The sequence below is a fragment of the Myiozetetes cayanensis genome, unplaced genomic scaffold (genome assembly GCF_022539395.1).
Source record: "Myiozetetes cayanensis isolate MyiCay16 unplaced genomic scaffold, myiCay2020 scf1, whole genome shotgun sequence".
NCBI classification, from domain to species: Eukaryota; Metazoa; Chordata; class Aves; order Passeriformes; family Tyrannidae; genus Myiozetetes; species Myiozetetes cayanensis.
The window spans coordinates 128,554,450-128,578,762 of record NW_026086604.1 but is presented as its reverse complement, the minus strand read 5'-3'; the positions used below and the strand labels follow the sequence as shown (position 1 = coordinate 128,578,762).

Below are 24,313 nucleotides of genomic sequence, written 5' to 3'. Positions count from 1 at the left end.
AAGGGAGCCTTGTGCTTGATGCTAGTTACCACACAGACTGGGTTGCGTAGCTGTTCCTTAGCCTTTATTTAGTAGTTTTTCTGCACTCCATACAGTTGCTTTTTCTTTGTCTTTGGATGTGTATTGATTTATAAAAAAAGAAATAGTTGAGCCTTTGTTTAAAAAGCCATTAAGCAGTTTTAAAAGCAAGGTATTTTTCTAAAGATAAGTGCATTTATCGTAACTGTAAGTAGTGTCAAATGTCTGTATGGTATGGCAATGGATAGGAGCATGAACTCAAAGAATGAGCATGAAGGATATTTTTTTTTTTTCAAGAGTTAGTTGCAATCAATCTAAACAAAATAGTTGTCTAAGGAAATACGTGATTCATGTTCATATTAAACATTTTATAACCAGTGCTGCCTTATTTTCCAAATGTCACTTTGAACCTCTAAGAAATGGTATATACCAAAGACTGTAGGAGAAAATGCAAGTGAAAGGACCAGAGGAACAGACAAGCTCTGGCAGGCATATTATCTTTGACTGTACAGGAGGGTGCTTTTTCAGTGGCCATAGGCAGAACAGTCTGAGGTGTGGGAGGAGTTTAGAATGTGGCCCAAGGAGTTATGTGAGGAGATTAAAACATCTGAGAGTAAAATGTGCTGATAGGGGAGAAAGTTGGCAGGGTGTTGAGGAGGCAAAGGTAAGACGCTGAAGGTGCTGGAAGAGCATGATGGAGTACAGCAATAAATGACTGTGGAAAATGTAGGCTCCATGCTAAGCAGGGCAGGCGATGTCACAGAAGATGCTGATAAGGCTGAGGTGCTCCATCTCTTCCTTGTCTTGGTCTTCATGAATAAGATCTCACGGGCCTTTGTTCTCAGAGATGTAATTCAGGGAGGAAGGGAAGAGAGGAAAATAACTCAATTGGGGATTTCTGAGAACTCTTGACCTGTGCAGGTTCATTGAATTATAGAATTTCCTGAGGTGGAGGGGACCCACAAGTATCACAGAGTCCAACTCCTGGCCCTGCAGAGGACAAACCCAGGAATCACATGTGCCTGAGAGTACTGGGAAAGCTGATTGATGTAATTTTCAGGCTTCTCTCTATCATCTTTGAAAGACTGTAGGTTGAGGGAGGTCTCCAATAACTAAAGAAAAGTTAATGTTGTACCCATTTTTAAAAAGGGCAAGAGGGAAGGTCTGGGGTATTGCAGGTCGGTCAACTGCTATCACTGAGAAAATAATGGAGCAAGGCTGCTTGAAAGTAATTTCTGTACATGTGAAGAAAGTATTTGCCAGTTTTTGTCAATGTAAATCATGTTTAATCCATGGGATTGCCTTCTGTAATGAAATTACTAGCTCTGCAGTCTTCCAGTACCTAAAGAGTTGGTTACCAAGAGGATGGTGATGCATAGCATGAAGGTGGTCTTTACTAAGGTGCACAGTGGGAGAATGAGGGATAATGACCATAAGCAGAATGAGAACTGGATATGGGGATTGAAATGTTCAATATGAGAGTACTTCAGCACTGGAACAGCCCAGAGATGTGGTGAAATCTGTTTGCTTCACTGACTGGACTAAGCCTTGGGCAATCAGGCAGGTTGAAACAGGCAAATTTTCCCTGTTGTGTGGCTCTGTGGCCCAGTAAATACCATGCTTGTTTTGTTTTGTTTTTTAATGATTGGCTATTGTCATTTAGCTATTATATATGCTGATAGAAATCAAGATTGGCTAATCAGTTATGTTTGCATGCTTAATAAACTTCAGCACCAAGTCCCTAAACAGCTGATGATAATCAGGTAGGAGGCACATACCACTATCTGTGTGGGACTTTCCAGGAAGGATTTACACTTTTTGTGCTTTTTTTCTTTCTTCTCTATTCTGTAACAGCCACTATCAACCTAATATTCTGACTTTTCCAGGGACAGTGTGGACCTTTAAACTGATTATATCATGGGTACTCTTACATATTCTTTAGTTAGAATAATGTTTTGCTTTCTGGATGGAAAAATTGCTAGTTATACTTGTTATTAGATATTTTCAGATAAAAGATTTATGTAGCTTTCACATTTTGATGCACTGAGAAAGTCATCAGGGCACGTGTGTCAAGAATGAAACATTTAGGCTTGACTAGCGTGTGAGACAGTAAAAGCTCTTCTGAGGCTGTGAGAGAAACTGGCCAAGTTTCTAGTAGAGCCCTTGACCTGCTTTATCTGTGAGCTGATCAACCTGCTGCTGAGGTTTGTTTTTCAGGGGATTGCTTGTTTGTGAATCTTCCCTGCAGCTGCCTCTCACCTTCACCTTTTATGTTAGGTCTGCAGTGGAAGTGAACTTCATGAGGTGGGTGGATGAGAAGTTTGAAGACTTGTTTGGTCTCTGTTTTGGATTGTGCAGTTACTGTATTGCAACGAACTTCTGTGTCATCATATATTTTAATTGGGATGCCATTCTTTTTAGTGTGTTTGCTGACTTTTTCTCTATGCCATGGCTCTAAGACTTAGTGTATAAACTATGCAGGTACCTGAGAGACAGAAGTGCAAAGTACAATTTCAAAGTATGGAACAGCAGGTCTAGAATTGCTAGCTTGGAAATAGTTTACAAGAATAGGAAAACTTGAAGATTGATGATTTTTAAATATTTTGTATGACTTATATGTTTCTCCTCCCACACACTCCCTACCCCAATTTTTGTTAGTTTTAGTCTAACTTTAAACTGTGGTAACATTACAACAAATTCTAGTGTTGCAAAGCAAGTGAGAAAGAGTATCAGGAACTTAGTACTTTAATGATTTACTGCTTGTTCCTGCAGTAAGAGAGTTGCTCTTTCTATCTGTAGGAGTGGGCTTTGGAGAGAAAAAACAGCATGACAATTTTCATGAAAATGTCTTTCATTTACTCTTTCAAATAACACTGACCCTGAAGCTTTTCCTGACTGCTTTTGTTTGTCTTTGGGGATCTCTTTGAATGAGTAAGAAGCTGGAGGCAGTTTGCATTATGGTGGAAGCCCTGACTTAAGCTTTTGGAGTTTTGTTAATATAAAGCCCTGTGATGTAGTAAAAGAAAGAATGAAGTAAGTGTGATTCAACCATGCATCCTCCTAGATACATAGGGTGATTAATAATAGATAGAAGGAGCAAGGAGACTTGAGGATTATAATAAAGGGAATTATACTCAATGGAGTTGCAGATTAAAACTGCAGCTGAGTATGAGAGAGAATGTTTCCATGTATTTCCATATAGATTTTTCTACAGGGAGCATGTCAGGGGTATGTCATGAGGGAGAAGGTTATTGCTGCATATAGTTTACTGTTAAAATTATTAAAGCTATGTTGACAATTTGAAAAAAAATGTTCTTTTTTTTTTTTCAGTAAGAATCCTGTAAGGAATTTCTTTATAATGTACTGTATAAAATTCATATGAAAGGTTGGATAGCATAAAAGATTGCCTGCATGGATAACTACTATGTGTTTCCTGTGTAAGTGCTCCACAGAGTATCAGTTCTTGAAGATGCTGATATAAGGAGTTGCCACAGTGCCTGAAGAGCTGATATATATTGTCAGGAAAGCTTGACGAAATTGTTTTCAAAACTCCTCTGAGAGCATCTCTAGTTATGTAGGCTGGCTCCCTCTGGTAGCCTGGCTCCAAGTGAGCCTGAGAAAAAGCATGTGGTGAGACTGCAGCCACCTGGCATTTGGAGTGAGCTTTAGGAGCAGCCTGGGTGACCCCTGAGGCACCTGGTCCACAGCAGCCCTTCTGCAGGGACCAAGGAAATGGTGGCAGCTGTCTGGGTATTTGTTATCAGAGGCTGCTGCTGGTAAAGAGAACCAGTTGACCCCAAACATTGGTTAACAGACCTCTCCCCTCTGATAACAGTCTTTAAAATCTGTTCATTGGTTCTTGTACCCCCAGGAAGGACAGTGATGGGCTTCTCTGCAGACTCTATTTGTATTAAATATCAAGAAATAAAGATTACTTCAATGACAATGTTGTAAGTTGAAAAAACAGGAAGTGGGAACCTGGAAAGTGAAACCCAAACAGCCCAAACCTGAGTCAGCTTGAAGGTCTTTATAAAACACAGTTCTTTCTGTAATTAAGGTGGGAGCTTATAAAGCTGTTCATGGTGGTGGTTGAGCTGGAGGTCTGGAGCAGCAGAACAGACTCTGTATTTGTCCTGGTGTAGCTTTGAATGCTTATTACTGAGTCATTAAAAAAACCCCTTGCTATCCATGTTGCTCCCTAGATCCAGGGAAAGTGAGGCCAGAACTTAGGAGCAGAGCTGATAGGCAGCTATCAGCTACTTATTTGAATCTAGGACCTTCAAATCTTTTCTCCTAGAGGGAAGATTAAAGTTATAGGCTGCGAAAGCTGTGGGTACTGTGGACCCAAAGACAGGCTTTTTCTCCCCACCCCCCAACCTTCTTTCTCTGTTTTTAATGGTATAGCTGGTTGCTGTCAGGGAGTAGCTAAAACTGCCTCCTTCCCCTTCCCTCCCATGAACAAGGACTCCATGTGCTCTGCTTGTGACCTTCTCTTATCATGCCCAGATCTGTGGTAAAAAGGGGAGAGGAGATGTGTAAGTGACAGAAATTTTCAAACAACAGCAGTGCAAAGGGGTAGATCTGATTTCTGGCATTTAGGCAAAAGAATTGTTTTAGAGGTGAAGATGTAAGAGAATGTGTGATCTAGTGCTGCTTCAGATACTCATGCCTGCTCATATCTATTTGGTTTGTCGTTCCCATCAAGGATCTCCATCTAAATTGCTTCAGAGATCTGATGGTTTTATTGAGGTATCAGTTAAATCTAAATAAAAAAATTACCATTGTGAGAGTCAGTACAGGAAGAATAACTTGTGGACAGAAGTTTGGTTTCACAGTCTATGGAGAAAGAGTAAATTTGACACATTAACTATCTGGATACAGCAATTTGCAAAAACGGTGAGGTTCTGATTTCAGTTAACACTTCATCTTCTCTCTGCTAGTAGTAAATACGAAGCAGAGCCACATACTGAATTTTTGTCCATATTGCTCTTCACTGATTGCTTTTTAACAGTTGAAATCAAAATTCTTTAAACTTACCATACCAGTCTTTTCTGCTATTACTAAAGTAGATACTGTAACTAAAGTTCTTCACACTGAGAAGCACTGTGTAGGATTATTGACTGAAAATTATTTTTTTTTTTTTTTAGAAAGCATGAAGGAGCTGGAAGTTGGTGTGATTCACTAAATGTGTCCCCTGTTAAATGCATCTCAGATTACTTAGGATTCCATCCAGTTTTCCACTGTTACAAGTTAGAGTTATATTGAGCCTTTAAATAGGAGGAAAGCATCTTAATCATCCATTAGGGGTAATAAAAGAAGTTGGTTATGACACCATTAAAACAACGGTAATGAAAAATCTGTTTCAGAGTTTTGTACTTAAGAAGAACATGAGATTTAGATGTCATCTGTATTGCATCTGGGTTAGTGCTGACTGTGTTGTTATGAGAATCAGGATTTTTTTTTCTTGTATTCCCCACCTAAGTGTCAACCAGGCTCTTATGTGACAATTGCACAAAGGACAGGAAGAACTGTGATCTGCTGTCTGTACAGGAGAGATCCATCCATCCAAATGAGTCTGTAGATGTATTTAAAACAAACATTGTTTTAATTGGAAGAAAAAAACCTTGTTCAGTTATGCTGGTGTTCTATCAGTTTTATATGAGAATTTTTTTCTTCCTACGTATCTTGCTTCTATCATAGCCTTAGTCCATACCCTTTTGATTTATATTGATGAAATACCCTGTATTTAAAATATTAAACTTTCTTTAAAATTCTATTGTTCTGAAGCTTGTTTACTTGTTTCTTATACAGCAGTTGCAGAGAAAATGTACTACAGGAAAAAGTACTACTCATGGTAAAGCTTTTGAATATGGTCATCCAGGTAGCTCCCATAGTACTCTCCATCTTTGTTTTCTTGGTCTGATGATGATTTTGTTTAATGTTTCCTTATTTAAGAAAACATACTGTATTATCTAGTGAGAAAATTATGCCAAATTTTAAAACAATTTGAATGTAATTAGTGTGTTAATAGTTATGCATATTTATTTTACAGGAAATAATCAGCTATGCAGATATTAAAGGTTAACTGAAAAAGGTGTGGATTAAAGAAAGAATTTATCATCAGTCAGAACAAAAATATTGATATGCAAAGAAAAAGATTAATGTGAGCAGAACTGGCAGTTCATTAAGAGAAATGTGCCATTTAACACCATCTGAAATAATACCGTAATTGAGATTGCATTTTAAAGAAGTGATGGCTCTGTAATTTATAACATCATTTGTTTTGCCCCAGACAGTTTAAAACCTTACCTTTCTGTAACACAGTCACTTTTTATCTAGGTAATTTTTAATAATTTATGCATTAATTTTTTCATTCCTCTGAAAGATACAGTACTGGTTGTACTAATATATTCACAGATGCACCATTTGTTCTGCTTTAAATGAAAATCATGCCTGCAGGTCTACCTGCATTAGGATGAAAGTTGCCCCTGCATCAATTGGCCTTGATGATAGCCAGAAGAGATCAGGCAGTGCTTGCCTTAGCAATACTTAACACTTCTCCAGTGATTTCCATTTCCAAAAGCTATACAGGTAAATGATAACTCCAGGTAGCTACCCTTATGTATGTTACAAATAACTAAACTTTGCTTGACCTCTCATTCTTATAATTTGAAAGACCCAAAGTTAACAAACTTATAAGTGGGAGATCAGGAATCAGCAGCTTTTTGTCTGGGTGATGTGGGAACATTAACAAATGCTTTGCACAGGGAGAAAATGGTGCTGAGTAACTTCAGTTAGGTGGTAGAGAGAATTACTGGTAAGATTTTTGCTTTGTTGAAGATCCTCAAGCTCTTCTCTGAGGTCAGTTCAGCTTTTACCACCTTTGGTTTTTATGGCTTATAGTATGTCAGATCATACAGCAATTTTTTTTGGTGGTCATTTGAGATAGGGTAGAAGAAGATTTTCAGATGTAATCTCTTTCATTCCCACCCACAGCCATGAACATAGTCATATCCTTCTTATTGCAGCAAATTTTAAGTCACTTGGACATCAAGTTTATTTGATTTTGTGACTATATTTGCTTTTAAGGATATTTCATTGCAATTGTTTTAAGTTAGTTCTGTACTCTTCAAGTCACTGGAAATTTGGTTCCACACTGTTTACCTTAGAAAAAAACTAACTAAATAACAAACAAACAAACAAACAAAGGCATGGGTGGAGGAAGGAGAGGAATAAGAAAAAAGGCAGGAGATCACTGAAATGTGCTTCACAAACACAAATGCCTAATGTTAACTTCTTGAAATTTTGCCCATTCTGTCTTACAGTGCGCAGGATGATCCCCAGCTTTGCTACACAGGTTGCAGAATGTGAAACTAAATGAGACATGCTTACATGTACTTTCAATTTGCTCATACATACAAACTTGAAATAATTTAAGTAAATAATTCATAAAAAATGGAATGTTTCAATAGTAGTATGAGAGTAGTATTTTGTTGGTGGTCATAATACTATTAGGGATCCTTTGCTTCCAATCTACAAGTAGTTTTTATTGAGCATTGCATTCAGAAGTACATCCATTGTCTTTAAGTTAAATGAAAGAATAGAGAAAAGAATGGTGTGGTTTCATTACTAACTGGTGGGTTGACCTTGACTGGACATCAGGTGCCAATCCAGCCTCTCTATCACTCCCCTTCCCAGCTGGACAGGGGTGAGAGTAAGATGGAAAACAATTCATGGGTACGGATAAGGCAGTTTATTAAAGCAGAAGCCAGACACAGACTTGTGCCCAAAAGCAAAACAAGAGATAACACAGTTTATTCTCTACTTCCCATCAGCATCAATGGACGGCAACTCCTAAGCAGCAGGGCTTCAGCACACACAACAGTTCCTCAGCAGGCAGCCATTGGAGACAAGGAATGCCCTCCTTCCTGCTCTTTGCCTTAACTTTTATGTCTGAGCCGATGTCATGTGGTCTGGAATATCCCTTTGGTCAGTTTGGGTCAGCTGGCCTACATGTGTCCCCTCCCAGGATCTTGCCCTCGACTGAGGAAGGAATGTCACAGTGCTGATGCTGTGCTCAGCAGTAGCCAAAACATCAGCATGTTATCAACCAATGCAAAGCACAGCACTGTGAGGGCTGCTATGGGGAAATGAACTCCAGCTCAGCCAGACCCAATACAATAACGAATTTTCACTTGTGTTAGTTGTTGGAATGGAAGGTTCTGCAGTTTTACTGACTTGGTAGGCTTACATCTGTGCATAACTGACTAGATTTGGATGTATAGCTCTAGTTTTGCCATTCTGGCAGTGGTATTTTAGTGTTCATTATCACTTTAGAGAAAGATGCTACATTGGGAGCATTTGCTTTTTAACTACATATTTCCAAAGTCATACTGTTAAGGCACAACCTTAATGCCCTTCTAATGTAACTTTCTAAAAAATGAAATTGTCTGCTTTCGTTTCTTTTTTTTCTTTGACAAAATTGTATTAAGAACTGATTAGGTGGCTCTGCAGGAATATAGATGCCTGATTACTGATGCAAAATCAAATAATCATTTAGACCTAAGCATATTGGAATGTCTCTCACGTTAAACTTTTCTTATAAGATTTGTGATTCAGCTAATTTAAGATGACGTATACATTAAATGAGTTTTGAGGAGCAATTCAATTGAACAGGTGAATCTGATACTCCAGAGATTTCTGGGTTTAGATGTTGCTTTATAATATTGCTTTACAGAAGCAACAGTACTTATACAGGTTTTCTTAATGGCTTCTCTCTTGAAAGCAAAGTGAAAACAATTTTTAAAATTAGTGAAATCTTTAAGTTTCCTGTATTTATTTTGTTCTTCAATGTATTTCAAAAAGCTTTTATATAATTGAGATTTTTTTTTTTTTTAGTTTTGTTAGTTTTACACCACTGCCTGTTTTCAGATAATTTTTCTCTTACTTAACCCAGTGCAGTCAGATGTGGTTTTAGATGCTTTGGGCGTTACCTGGTATGTGAATGTCTGTACTAATGTGATAGCATATGCAAAACATACTGGAGTTCTTCGGCAGAACTCCAAGCCAGTGTTTTACCCACAAAGGAAGTACTTACTCTGTGGAGTATAAAATTGTAGCAATGACAAAAATCAACTGAATATTTGTCTTATCTATAAATAGTCTGGCTTGGGTGCTGGCAGAAGCGATCATTAGAGAACTGTTTGTGCCAGGCAGGGCAGCCATGGTTCGTAAGCGAGGCTGGATGGTGGAACAAACACAGCTGCATTCTGCAGTGTAGAAATGTGTGCTCAGATGACACTGAAGCTGGAAAAGGAGGCACCTCAAACCCACTTGCATTGGCTGTGCAGTACAGGGGCTGCTAGCTGTAGAGTTGTGCCATTTATACATAAGTCAGGCCTTGTAAGGATTGATGGTTTCAGTACCCATGTGAAGACAGTTTATCAAATTCGCAAATTCCACTCCTGGGAGGTCATGTCAAATGGCAGTGTTGTTGGACTTATAAATAAAATAGTTGTTAGATCTACTTTTCAAAAGTACTGTTTGTCTGTAAATGTTAGTGTAATTCAAATACTTGCTTCTCCATATAGTCCTGTTCTTGTTAAACTGCAAATTTGCAGTTACTTGATTAGGCTTTTAGTAGCTGACCATAACTTAAGGTATTCTTTTAATCAAAGTTCTCAAAATATTTTACCTCTAGATGGGAAATGATGGATCAGCAAAACTGTAGTATCCCCCTGGGCTAAACCACTCCACTGAGTAACATCCCAGTGGCCACGCTACTGTTGTTGCCTTTCTTCCAGCACTGCACAGATTCACTGCACTGAATTGTGGAACCCTTCAAGAGGTGGAGAGGGCAGTATGTGCATCAGTGTTGTGTGATCAGTTAAGAAACAAAATCACCTGAGTGTAAATAACAGGGATTAGATGTTTGAACTATAAGACTGCTGGTGAAAGTTAGCTTTCATGTTTCTATTTGGGTGACTGTGAATCACTACAGTAGCACCAAACTGTGCTCATTAAATAGTTCTTCAGCTGTCAAATTTAATACATCACAAAACCAGAAGGATTTAAATGGTACTGATGCCCCATATACTATTGACTTGGATCTGGTATGTGTTCAGTCCTCTTTGCACCCAAAGGGAGTGGGTGGCAGTTTGTCTACATGATGATTTTCTAAGAAAGATTAGTCCTGAAGAACATAGAGAAAGCATATTTTTTAATTTACTGGTATATTGTATTTAACCTATCTCATGCAATGGATCAAGTACTTACTGCACTTTTATTAAATGATAAGTTGTCAAGGTACCAGCTGACAAGGGTTCGTTCATTTTTACATGAACCCCAGATGGAGTCATCCAGAAATGACTCTTGCAGTCCTGCTTTTAGTTGTTCAGGTAGGGATCATTGTAAATTGTTAGCTTCTTACACAATAACCTGCAGTAAGTTGGTAACTTCTGTGTCAGTGCTTGATGATACCTCACCAAATTGGACATCCATAGCTCTCAATTTGTCTCTATACAACACTTTTCTTCTGCATCACTTTTTTTTCTTTCTCTGTGTTCCTTTGATTTTTTTAGGGGAAAATCTCAATGGCAGTGAAATATCTATACCGCAATACCTTTCTTGCCTTCAGCAAGTTCATTGCTTAGGTCTTAAAATTCCACATATAAATTATTATTATTAGTCAAGTAATTGTCCAGTACTGATTGGGCTCATTCATTCTTGGATGTTTCCCAGTTTTCTCTTTTTTTCTCAAGGAATATTAAAATATCCTAAGATGCATTAGCTCTCATTTTCAGTGACAAATTATTTTCTGCCTGTTTGTCCTTTCTAGAACTTCCCTGCACTCTGCAGATCTTCCCAATTTAAAACCATCTGCTCAGTCATTGTTAACTCCTTGCCTAATAACTTCACTGTGGAATGAGTAATTCTGACATTTTCACTTACAGCCTTATTAGCAAAGTTGTGTGTTCCTACTGGGATGTTTTTAAGAGTCAAAGGCATCACCTTCTTCCAGATTTTTTGTGAAACAAGAAATTGTTAGCTAAAAATCCAGAATCTGAAAGCAGGATTTAGATAAATCATCTGTTAAGGCTGTTGCGGGCATGTATATCATGTCCATAATGAATCCAGGTCTTTTCTGTTGTGCAGAAAGTTCTGTTAGCTTTTGCATCTGTGTGAATGTTCACAATGTACAGTTTGTTTTCCTTTTTTTTTTTTTTCTGCCCGCACTGTTATTTTTCTACTTCCAGTCTAGCATAAAGCAGTTTGAACATATTCATCCTGACCAAGAAGGCCATGGGAATAGATAAATATTCCTGGTGTCAAAAGTGGAGTGTATATTTCTTTTACATTTCCATACCAGTTTTTGCTTAGTTCCCAGTTTTTAGTGTGTTCCTTTCTGCTTACGGACGATGAAATAAGTTGGGGGTCATGGTACATGTTCAACATCAGTTTGCTTTTTTAAAAATGTATCAGAAATTCTTTATAAGGATTTTAAAGCAAGGAAAGAGACAGTGTTGTGACTAGGATGCCTTTCAGTCAAATTAACCAATGTGGTCTTATAATATGCAATCAGTAGCTGAGCTCTTTCTTGTATCCCTCTTTTCTATTCCCTATGATCCTTTGTATGGCACAGGTGGCAGAGGAAAGAGGTGATGATGAAAAATATTACTGGACTTGTTGGAAAAACACTTTTCATGAGTGCTAGAGTTGTTCTTTCTGGTAGCAGAAAAAGTATTTCTACATCTCCCCATTCTGTAACTTATGTTTGTGAATTGACAATTGAGTCCCATTCACAGACTAGAATAATTATCACCTGTGTTACTGTAAGTGATGGTCTGCAGTCATATATGAGATAAGATCTGTGATGAAAAATATTCTTTTAATAGAACAACTGATAATAGCTGGAAAAACCAGACAGACTGAGAGGCAGGCATGCCTTTTGCCTTACTGTTCTCTCTCTCTTGGGAACTGACTTCTGTACTGCAGTGTGGAAGACTAGCCATTAGTGGATGTTGGAAATTCTAATTTTGGATCCTCATTAGACTCTCCCTGTTAGTGAGTGAGTAACTTTTATAAATGAACAGCACTACCATAACATAATGGCTATATTAGGACCAGGACATAGGATATTGTAGTTAATTTATCTTATTTGAGAGGAATTTAACTCAGGTGCTCTAGTAAAACTGCATGTTGGAGACATGCGTTCAGGCAAACTGCAGAGAGACCTAAGGGCTGCAGGACACTTTTGATTGCCAAGAACTGGCTTCTGGGTTAGAGCCCTGACTGCTTCTTTGAAGCACTGTCACTGTTTCCACCCATTTTACTTCAGTTTGTTGTCATTCAGGTATTCACTGAATAAATGTGCTTCTGTTGGAAAACAAGTAGCTGAGTAAATAAGTGGACAGTTCGTGATCTACAATAGACTACATTAGCAAAATTCTAATATCGTTACTGGGTCATAGTTATGGTTTGATAAGCCATTTACCTCAAACTCTAGGTAATTATTAAATAAGCAAAACAGGAAGCTAAAAAGGAAGCACATAAAGAATATGAATCAAGGGAAAGCAGCAATTTTCTGTATGCTTGCTAGAGCCACTTTAAATATATCTAAATCAAAATAATAAACTTCTCAACACATTTAAGTTAAAATAGAAAGGGAAACCATGCACATGCTTGGTAAGCCCTTGTTTTTGCAGATGAGACTGGTTTTCTCATTTGCAGAATCATATTTGCTGTGAACAAAGGCTTCCTGGTTGTCATATCAACTTGACTAGAAAGCTATCCTGCATCCAGAGAGATATCAAATATTAATATTTGTGCTCATGTAGTCAAAGGTGTGTGTATTAGATAGGTCTTGAGTCTGGATATAGCTACAGCCTCTTGTAAAAGCCAAATACAATTTAAAAATTACAGTGATGATAAATCAGTGCAGTGTGTTTTGTCAATAATTGATCCTAGATAAAATCAGATACATCCTCTGAGTCTAAGATAAAGTCAGATGAAGTAGAGGCAATTGGGTTTACCAAGGAAGAAAATATATTCTTTTTTTTTTTTTTTAAAGTTCAGAGTAAGAGACAGCAGGAGATTTTCTGTGTTAAAGACATAAGCATAGATCATTCACTCTCTGATTTAAATACAGGGCTTTACAGGATATCCTGAGCTGTTGCTTAATGCATGAGTTAAAATAAAGTTGTGGTTTGTGTCACAGTGCAGATAGATGATGTTGTGCAGGCCTTGCACTTGGTAATGCATCAGAACAGTTTCTTCTTTCATTTTGGATAAATAATGGTCACAGTGCCTGGAGAACATGGAACAGTGTCTGTCCTTCCTGTAATTATATGTAAGTTCCCCAGTGGGTCTGATACGACCCTAATTTTAATAAGTGGGCCTTATGCTTGAATTCCTTCTCTCAAAATAGGCTGCAACAGCAGGATATGTGTTGATCTTTTATCTTTCAGGTGACACAGGAAGCGGAGGGGAGTTCACTGCTTGTCAGGAGGTCCTTCCTCCACTTTTCCAGGCAAAAAAGTGCTCAAGCAGCAATATGTAAATCTTGGGTACTCACCTGGTGATCCTCCATTTACCTTTTTGCTTTTATGTACACTGGCCATTAAGGTTTGAAGTTTTGATGATCCCCTGTAAGCTCTGTCTTTTTAAAATGAGATTGTCGCTCTTCCTGTAGTGTAACCATGGAAACAGACAGGGAACCCTTAAAGAAAGTGATCGAACATGCTGTGCTAATTAATCCTACCCTTCAGGTTTTTTTCGGTTGAAGGATGTGGTTAAATAAATTTTGCATGAGTAAGCATATTTATATGTGAAAAGGGGTATAAAATATGTAGCAAATTTTCTTGCAGAAGGATATCTGAAAAAACCCTGGTAACTGTCATCTATTTGCATCTCAAGCATCAAAACAAGAAATGCAGTTTCACATTGGTGTTTCACATATATATTTTCATAGCATTCTTTTTATACTGTAAATATATCTGAAAGATAAGAGTATTTTTTTCATGTCTCAAGTGTGATGAAAGACATTTGCATCAATTTTTAGTCTTTGAGTGAAAGTGTTTAAAATTGCAAATGCCTTCTTTATACAGACCGTTATTCAGAAAAAGTAAAGGTTGCTCCCTCCCTGAAAGAAAGCAGCTCCTCCAAGGCATTTGTCTAATTCAGGTCCTTTGAGTCCTGCACAGGGGTAGTGACTGACTGAACAGTGGAACTGTGCCAAATTTTCCCCCTCCAAATTTTAGTTTTTGTGAGTGTTCACTCCTGCTTTCCACTGGGACATTTAGTTTCCAAAGAAGTGTATGTGCCCAACAAGGAAACCAACTGGCCACGACTGAAAACATATGGCCTGTACCCATAAGCCTCCCCATAAACCAGCACACCTCTTAAAGCTGGTGATGATGTCTGATGCAAATGTATGGCCTCAACTTGCTTTTACAAATGAAGGTTTTAGTTTATAAGTTTCTCCATTCCAATGATGATCCTCCTATAACCAAGAAACCAGATGCAACAGTGAACCTCAGATGAGACTTTCATTGTGTTTTGGGAGTGAAGAATGTATTAAAGAAAAACATTTTGTTGCCCAATAGGCTGGGATTAAGTCAAAAGGGCCATTCTTTGAAAATCAGATAGATTTTACCTAACCTGGAATGGATTACAGGTGGAGTAGATCTAGAAGCAAGCAGTATGCTGAGGAAACAGCATGGATGGCATTCTCAGCAGGATGAGAGGATTTGTTCCATGCTGAATAGTCACAGAAGAGGAGGAAAGGTGTGCTTGGGCTGACTATAACGCTTGCAAAGCTCCATCCTGACCATCAAAGTGGCAGAAACTGGCCAGCAAGCATGGATATTGTATTATTTGCAGTGTGACTTCTGGTATGGCAAGCTGGGTAGTACTGATTCCTCTGTACATGGGAGATTTCTGGAATGTGTGGATCATCAGCTTTGTGTCATGGAAATCTGAGTTCATTTTTCATCCCACAAGGTCTAAAGTTTTTGACAGTTTTCCCCAAAACATATGATGTTGCTGACTTCTTCAAAATGCCTTTCCCCTGCTCGCTTGTGTCTCTTCTCTTATGAGAGCTAGCGTAGAAGATTAGAGAGGAAGTTGTTTGCAACCAAATTCAGTCTTCCTCAGACAAGACTAACAGGGAAGGCTTCGACAGGCAAAGAAGGATGGAGTCATTCACCAACCAGAATTCTCAAATTCTTTCATAATTTTTATGTTGCTTAATAATACTAGGTCCATACCCACAAATTCAGGAAATAGTGTTTCAGTTTAGTCACATGGAATATAGATGCTCAGAAACTCAGGCTTGTTAATGGTTCTGTGTGCTAGGAATAAGAACTGTTCACTGGCAAAAACATTAATCTAGAGGCAGAGGCACTGGGGAGCATGTGATGCAACCTCTTTGGGGCTGTACCTGGCCAGTCCTGGGCTGTATTTGTGAGCCAACTTACTCATCAAGCTGGTGGCCCGGTGCACAACTGTAAAAGAAGTGGAGGTCTGAGCATTTTAAAAAATGGGTTTTCTTGTTTCGAATGTAATTTTTTAAAGAAGAAATCATGGCATACAATTAAAATTATTCCTCTACAGTGGTCTAACCGCTATAATCAGCTGATAATGCAATCTGCTGGCAAGATTTGCCATCATTACTATGGAGATATATTCACTGAGACTAACTGTTCTTAAATAGCCTTTCCAGTGTATTAAGAATAAAGGGACAAACCACTCCTCATCTGCACTCTTTTTAGAATTCTCATGTTGCTTATTTCTTTCTGAGTGTATGACTTTGCTTCCTTGCTTCTGTAAGGTATAAAACATTTAGTAATTTCATTTGTTTTGTGAAAGGAAAATCAGTAGTTCAAGAAGACACAAAAAAGCACCCCGTAGTGCATTCTCCTGATTTCCATTACTTGTGCACGTCCAGTGTTCCCAGCAAGGGAGCGGATGGTCTCAAGGCAGTAGCTAGGAGCCGGTAATTTGAAAAGGCATTTGCAGGCCTTTGATTGGAACAGTCACCTCTAGCCCTGAAAATCTTTTTCCATTTTCTGGAGGAGAGAGTCTTCTGTAGGAGAAACATTGTTAGAAAAGTGTGCTCTCTACTGCTGCTTTTAGCATATGATGATCTCTCTTTTACATGAGGTAGATTATGGTTATGTAGTAATGTGAATTATTTTAAATGACAAGCTTAAAAGACAATTATTGTAAATAGTATATCTTCAGTAGGCCACAGATTTCACTGAAATGATTTCTGAAATTGGTACACTGCCAATACACATTTGTCGAGAGAGAAGAATTTTTCACATACCATTTTCTGGTGTATTTGTACAATATTAATATTTATTTGAATGGTAATGTGTAAGTGTATCTACAGCTTTCAAACATAAACTTGAATAAGCAAGCTGGGGTTTGCAGTGTAAGCTGTGGAAGATTTCCTTAGGATTCCCTAAAAAGCCAAATCTCATCTGTGACATCATTTGTATGGGAGTTTCCTTATAATTTCCTTTTTGTAAATAACTCTGAAATGAAAGGATATCGATGCCTGAGGATGAGCAGTTAATGTCAATTAAAATCTTTCTTTGTTAGTCTAGATATACCTGTTTATTTGTTTAGGTATACCACCATGTATCTTTGCATCTCTCCTGGACCTATGGTTGTCATTATGAAAAGCATATTTTATTGTCCCTTCATAATATTCACAACTCTGTTTAGCCAGGTACCAAATCATAGATGCTATCATGTTTTTTTTCATTAAGTAACTTACTCCAGTAGCAGAAGAAAAATACGGTTGCAACATGCCATCACATTACGTGTGCTCATATATCCTTTAAGGATTGTAGCTATAGAGCAAACTATTTCTTTCTTTTGTTTACATTTATTTATTTGTGTTTACCCCACAGGGCTTGCAAGAGCTAAATCAGTTCCCAGTCATACATATTCTAATGAAGTGGTAACCCTATGGTACAGGCCTCCAGATGTCCTTCTGGGATCAACAGAATATTCCACCTGCCTTGACATGTGGTAAGTGTAAGTGACAAGACTCTATGTAGACGCTTTAGCTCTTGTGGTTTTTTTGGCATGTAAAGCGAATATGTAGTGAAATTAGTGAAAGAAGTTAAAAAAACTTGTGTGTAGTAATACGTGTGGTTCACTCGGTATCTTCCTAAAGGAATCCCCTCCTGCCACCCCACTGATTTGCAGCTGGTACCTGCTGTTGACACAGCACTAGAAGACCTATTGGTGTTTTGCAAGAGATTGAGTTATTGCTTGACTTTTGTAGCCTTAGTGCGGTGCTTTCATGTGATATGACATTTGTTTTCCGTGGCCACTTGTAGCAAGGAGAAAACCTGAATCCTCTGTGTGTGAACATATAGCCTCAGTTCTTAATCTACTGTACTTGTTAGCAGTAAATCAGCATGACACTGAATAGTTTTTTTTACAAACCTACAGATTTTATTTAGACTTGCAGATTTGGAAGGGCAGTTTGATTTGAGGATTGGCAGTTTGATTGAGGAATGACTCAAAATGGTACTTCAGCAACCCAGGTCATTATTTTTTTCCTGACTAAAATGACGCAAGTACATTGGGGAAGAACACAATAATTACATCTTCAATGATATCAGTAAATTATGTCCTCTTGCATAGAGCATTTTGTATAGGTCTGGAAAAGATCCAGGTACTCAGGGACAGAGGTGGTTTGTTTGGTTTCAAATGAAGAACAGTGTCCTATTCCTCTTGTGCTTGATTTGTAGCCCTTACAATATTTTTGCTGCCCTGTACAAACTGAAGAACTATGAAAAGCTTAGGAAAAAAGCCCCAGTAATAGTTTCTTTCACAAGGCAGCAATCTGTGTAGAGGCTCAGCTACTGCCACATCAGAAATCAGATTAGGCCAAATGTGTATTGTGTTTGACAGAAGAGGTTTAGGTTTTTACTTCTATGCTTTTCTGGGTTATCTGAGACAGCACTTCCACTTTGACTGTGAGAGGTGTAGTTTCATGTTAAGGTCACTTGTGCTTACTTGGCACATTCAACAGTGAGCTCTGCTGGAGCACAGACAGGCTTGGGGCTGTACTTACACAGTGGTTGTACATAGCTGAGCCATAATTACATTAAAACCACTTGGTGGCTTCCCAGAGTGGGAGGAAGGGAGACACAGAGAAACCTGCCTACCATCAAATTCCAAGATAATTTGGTAATTTGTTATCAAAAGTGTGTTTGTAGCATTAGCATTTTTATGCAATTACTGGCATTATGTCCTTATGGCAGATACTGTGTGCACTCCTGTGTCGTTATTGATGATCTACATGATGGCAAAACTAGGCAGCCACTTCACTAAATATTTAAATAATGTTGAGGTAGAAAGCACAGCTGTTTCCTCTATTTAGAGAGAAAAAAAAAAAAAGACACAGGGCCTTTGCTATAGCCATGATAAATAACATTTCATGGTTGTTCCCCAGGAACAGAAAGTGGGACTCCCACTGAGTAGAAGACCAGCTGCATGAAAAAAGAGTCCAAATATTAACCCCTGGACAGTGGCTAGGAAGCAGGTGGCAGAGGCTGCAGGCTATTTTTACACTTCATTTGCTGGTGTAGAGAATTAGAATAGTAACTAAAAGCTAATGATCCACATGCAATGTTACATTCTCCTGCATTCTTTTTTTTTTTTAAATAGCCGCTGGCAATAAAATAATATTAATGAAGACGTACATGCATTAGTGGTGTCAGGCTGCTGATGGAAATCAATGGTGGGCTTTGTGATTTACTGCTGACAGCGTTTGATACAGCAGCATTATGTGAATGTATTATACTACCCATGACTGCATCAAAGAGTTGTGATAACCTTTGATATAGCTTGCCTTTTTTTTTTTTTCCTCTTGATGAGGACTTACTAGTAGCTAGAAAAATGGCTTTGCATTGCCTCTGGTGTAACTTGCCGTAATCCTTGAATTTTACAGTCCTTTGGAAGTCAAAGCAAGGAAAATAGGCTTCAACACATAAAGGGTTTAGGGATTACTAAAACCCATACATAAGTAACACAGAAACATAGGGAAAAAAATCCCCAAATGAACCTATTCTATTTGTTCCTTACAGGAAGAGTATAGTATTAGTAAATGAAGCAATTTAAACAGGTTATTATATCCATTTGATTCTGGTAATGCATGTGCTGCTGCTACATCTGGGTTGCTTACATCAAGAAGTCACTAGGGATATTTTATTTTGAAGTGCAGCTGGCTTTAAACTGTGTTTGCTAACAGCTGGCAATTCTTTTGCATTTCCTGTTGTTTCACTTTTTTTAAAAAATGCACTCTTAGTCACAGTACAGGTAACCTAAACGGTTACAGGCTGGGATATATTTTAAATTCATTTTCATTAACTAACATCAGCTATGTTTAATGTCGCAGAAGAAATAAATTAAAAAAGGCAAGTAAAATGTTACAAAAATGCTTCTTAAGTCACTATTATGTAACTTTGTAACATTGTTTTTTAATACATGATTTCAAATCAGATCTTAGTTCAGGGAAACCTCTCCATACAGTTTTTCTATCCTATTATTAGAAAAATAAATTGTGTTTTTCAAGAACACACCGCTTTTCACACATAGCCTGCTATGAGTGTGGATTTGAGTGCTTACTGTAATTCCATACTTGCTTTAATGAATATTTGAACAATGAAGACCTGTGACAGTAACTAAGATATTAATTACATAAAAATGGATCTTGTCTTAGGCACAGGTGCATCAAATGATGTTTTTTACACAGGGGATCTTACAAAGGCATCTTTATCCTGTTTCTCCTGCAAACATTTTGCAGTGGGAGAAACCTGAGAGCAGGAGCTCCAGTACGCCCTGAATACTTCTTGGGGCCTGGGAGAGAAAAGAGCATAAGGGAAATTAGCTCTTCTGACCTTGCCTTCAGGATTATGACTTCCACTCTTAAGAAGTGCTGATGGTATTGGTATTAATGCTGATGGATTATGGTATTAAGGTGATATGGCAATAACTATCAAGCTGTTGTTAATTAAACTTCTCTCGCTGTCAGTAAGCTCTTCAAAAGTTGTATCATCTGAATTAGCTTTTGGTTTGAAAATTCTGTAGGGTCGAATTCATAGAAATGCTGTTTGGGAGGAAACTGTCTGGGTCTGTAGTTATGGGAAGAGCATTTCAGTTCCTATCTGAAACCTACTTTTATCTGCTGGGAACATCAGATTTACTGTTACTTTTTCACTGCCAGAAATACATTTCATGTGTGTAAAGAAAGTACATTATAAAGATGCAGAAAAGAGAACCAGAAAGAACATGTTCAACAGGGAAGTATCTCAAGTTGCTCACGTCCATGGAGTATTTCCTCGAGGTTATTTTGCACTTTGCTTTACTGAACAAGTGAGTTCGATAGAAAGATTCTTGCAAAAAGTGATCATGTAGATTTCAATCTTTCATGAACATAGTATTTCTGAATATAGAAACTGAGCATTGCTACAAAGCAAAACAAATTTCTGGAGCTTTTAATTCTAGGTAACTCTGTGACACAGGCAAGAACATGAGTACTCTAGTCACTTCTAATTACAATTGCTTCAAGTTTGACTGTAAAGAAATACCTTGAGCTATCTTGCTTTCAAGTAGATCAATTTTTATTCATTGCATCTGCTTCCTGCAGAAATTTTAATGATTTTTGTCACCATGGAAGAGAAATTGTGATTCACTCATTATTTCTCATGTGAGAACTGCAATCTGTTTGCCATATTGCTGCTATATTTTTATCAGACTGTATCGTCCATCATATGTTATTTTTCACTTACCAAAGAGTAGTGGTCATGAAAGACAAATTCCAACCAAATTCAGCATTTGTGAGTATTCTGGCAGTGTGCTACTGTAGAATTAAATCAGATTTTTGTCAGCTAAGGAGACAAAAGTCTCTTGCTTTTTATTCCTGCCCTCCAAAATTTGTTTTCATAGTTCTGTTTATAAGCAGGATCATATAGGAATATGATTTTTTTCTTTTCTGAATAAATCAGATGAAATAAAAGTCTCTGTACCCTTCCAACATGTTGTATATTACCAGAATTTTATGGAAGAGGCTGCAGTACTACATCTTGGTGACAATTCCATAAAAAAATTAATCAACTGGTTTTTGAGGGGGAGTGTGTGTGGGTTTTGTGTTCTATGTTGTTTGTTGGTTTTGAGTTTTTTAAATGCTGATATATTCAACAGTACAAACTCTGTGTAGTTTGTGAAACTTGAATGAGAACTCGACTGTTCTTTTGAATTTTGGAAATCCCACCAGGGGGATTGCTGAAAGCAGTTACTTGGTTTTCATAAACTGCCTTCCAAATGCTGCACATGGAATACAGGCTTAATGACCAGATAGAAATATTATGGGAAGACCCAGCAAAGGTCTTCACCATGAAGGCCATACGGAATGTTATCACCTGTGCTGAGCCTGCTAGAAGGCAGATATGTTCAGGGCAGAAAGTTCAACAGTTTAAAATATATATAGTAAGAATGCAGGGTTTCTTTATTCTCAGTTTAAGTATAAATTAAAACTTGGGTTGGAAACAGCTCCTCATTTTGGTGTGTGTCTGTAATCTCTTTTATGGCTCCATCAAGAAAAATCATAATATTAACTGAACGAAACAACCCTTATAATCTCTTATATATTATGCCTTACCAGAGCTGTTATGTTATTTTTTTTTTCTTTTTTTACAGTGTTCAATTACATCTAGGCTGGAAATTCTTGTAGCAATAAGGATCTTTGTTACATAGAGACAGGAATGTGAATTCTTAAGCCAAACCTATAAAACCAACCCACCAGTAAGCAAGTTAATTTTAAAGGAATACCCTCTTGAATTATAAAAGCTGTGTAGGGAAAAAAAAAAAAAAAAAAAAACAGGTTCCTGAGGCAGCTTCATTTTTACAGGCTCATTTACTATGTCAATTCAAATGCAAGAGTAACTCATTTAGCTGTTCTAGTAATTCTTACTCTGTATAAGGCTGTACAGTAACAGCCAGAGTCCAAATAAATTAAGCAGGACAATAGAAGAGCAATATTAGATGCTATGGCCACATATGATCTCATCTATACATCAATAGGTTTAGTTATGCTTTTTGTCATCAGTGAGTAAACCACCCATTTCAACATTAAATGGCTGTCACTTTTACTTTGCTAGGTTATCCTGTGCCATTGCATTGGAAAGATCTATGAACAAATTTGTGGCATTTGGCTTATTTATCCAAACTCAGAAGTCCTATAAAGAGAGTAGGAAAATCTGAACTGAATACACTGAAATATGGGTTTTTTGTCAAAAAATTATTTTTCAAGTGCTGCATAAAAATGTCATTGTATGCTGAGCATGCAGACATTATACCTAAATAACACACCTTGGAGATGGCTGCACATCAAAGCCTGTATTTCATATTTCAAGGAGTAATCTTTGCGTCATCAAAACTAGGGATGGGAGTGATGCGTGAGACCATCTTATCCACCCTACTGTTAATGCAAGTCTGTTTCCTGAAGAATATTCTTATGTATTTCAGGTTGTCTAGTTTTACACAACTGTAACTCTTCCTCAAGTCCACTGGGAGGCTGAGGTATAGCACAAGTGTTAATTGTATTTCCCTATCACTCACCCTAAAAATTTTATTTCCTAAAGGCTTTCTGCTATTTCTGGTTATACTGCCTTGGACCTACCTACAGTTCTGGAAACCATTAAAATCCTAATCAGTTCTCCCTGTCTTTCATTTTGCATAATTTTAAGTACAGAGTCATCACGTTCTCCATGTCCCTTTGGTTTTCTCATAGCCAAGAATGACATAATTTTCCTAATTTTTCCTCACAAACCAGCTCTTCTGGCATGAAGATAGTTTTTGCTTTGCTCAAAACTATCTCTAACCAGTTTAAAAGTCTGTGAGGTCTACAAAAACAAGACAAAATTTTGTAGATGCTTTATCTCTTTTCCCGTTTAAAGTGTGTGCAGTTATGGTTTGTGATGCAGGGATCCTACTGTAGACTCAAGTTTCTACTTACTGTGAACCTGAAATTCACAGATACCATGAAGACATCAAAAATACCATCGAGCCATCTTGAAACCTTCCTGTGGTCTTATGGCTTTCTGGGTTTTTTTTTCCTATTTTCTAGTTCAGTGTCCTATGTTTTTGTATTATTATTATTATATTATTTTCTTTTTTTTGTTTCTATTCATTAAAGCTTCCCTTTCCATTGGCTTATTCATCAGTGTGCCAAACACCATAACCTTTGAAAACAAGGAGAAGCTTAACTTTCAAGTGGGCCGAAGGGAACAGCAGTCTTCCAGCTCAAATTTTGAATGTTTGTGCTTCTCTCCTGAATGATTTTAATAACCTTTTGATTTTTGTATTAGATGTTTATTTAACTGCAGTACCCTTTCATTTCAGCTTGGGACTAAATGAAGCACCACATTGCAAAAGAGTCCAAGACACAAAATAGGATTCTTCTTTCCAAGCAGAAAATTTTTCTTCAGTGCTGTTTGCAGTTTTTACTTGATTTTTGGCTCATATTTGTATCAAAACCACTAAAAGTGGAAAAATTTATAAATAATGTAAAACAATACAAAATTTGGCAAAATCTTCCTGCTGCCTTTACATCATTTCTGTTTAAACAGCTAGATATAGGTTCTCTGCAGATTTGTACATGCTCTCAAATGATACACTGGTTTAATCAAAAGCCTGTTTTCTGGTTGCAAGAATAGAACTCTAATCCTCTTTTCTTTCATCTAAATTCAATTGTTTTATTGCTCATCTTGAATAAATGGCTTCTGGCTTAAATCTTGATTTTTTCCTTGCCTGAGATGCTGATCATGTTTGTAAAGTATTTGACTAAGATATATTGTGCCTATCTGTGCCTAATGAAGCACTAACCAGACTAAATGATGAATGGCAGTTTAATCAATTCAGTTCATTTGGTAACCAGCAGAAGCATATGGAACATAAATTTTAACCTCTCTTTTATAAACACCTAATTTATTCTAAAATTTGACCACAACAGTGCTTTTCAAAGTTTTCCTCTACTTATCAATGCCTGAAGAGAAACTTTACTTAATATAGCTCTACTTTGGGATGTAGAATTAGAAAATAGTGATGTATATTTAATTTTCTTCTTCAAGAAATTTGACTACCAACTCTCATTGTCCTAGAACATAAAACTATTTCATTGGTTGGTACTGGTCAAAGCCTGCAGAAATGGGTGAAACATGGGTAATCTGCTGATATTCTTAGTTTAGTGGCATCTGCTAATGCCCAGCCC

General features: G+C 37.5%; 1 protein-coding gene across 6 annotated transcripts in view; it reads left to right on the top strand.

Annotated features, from left to right (window-relative positions):
• Positions 1-24,313, top strand: part of CDK14 (cyclin dependent kinase 14) — a 309,078-nt gene that overhangs the window by 163,432 nt on the left and 121,333 nt on the right. For all 6 annotated transcript variants that reach the window (XM_050333417.1, XM_050333452.1, XM_050333444.1 and 3 more), the window contains one exon: positions 16,938-17,058. In XM_050333417.1, the coding sequence (XP_050189374.1) occupies positions 16,938-17,058 (121 nt within the window). The remainder of the gene's footprint in view (positions 1-16,937; positions 17,059-24,313) is intronic.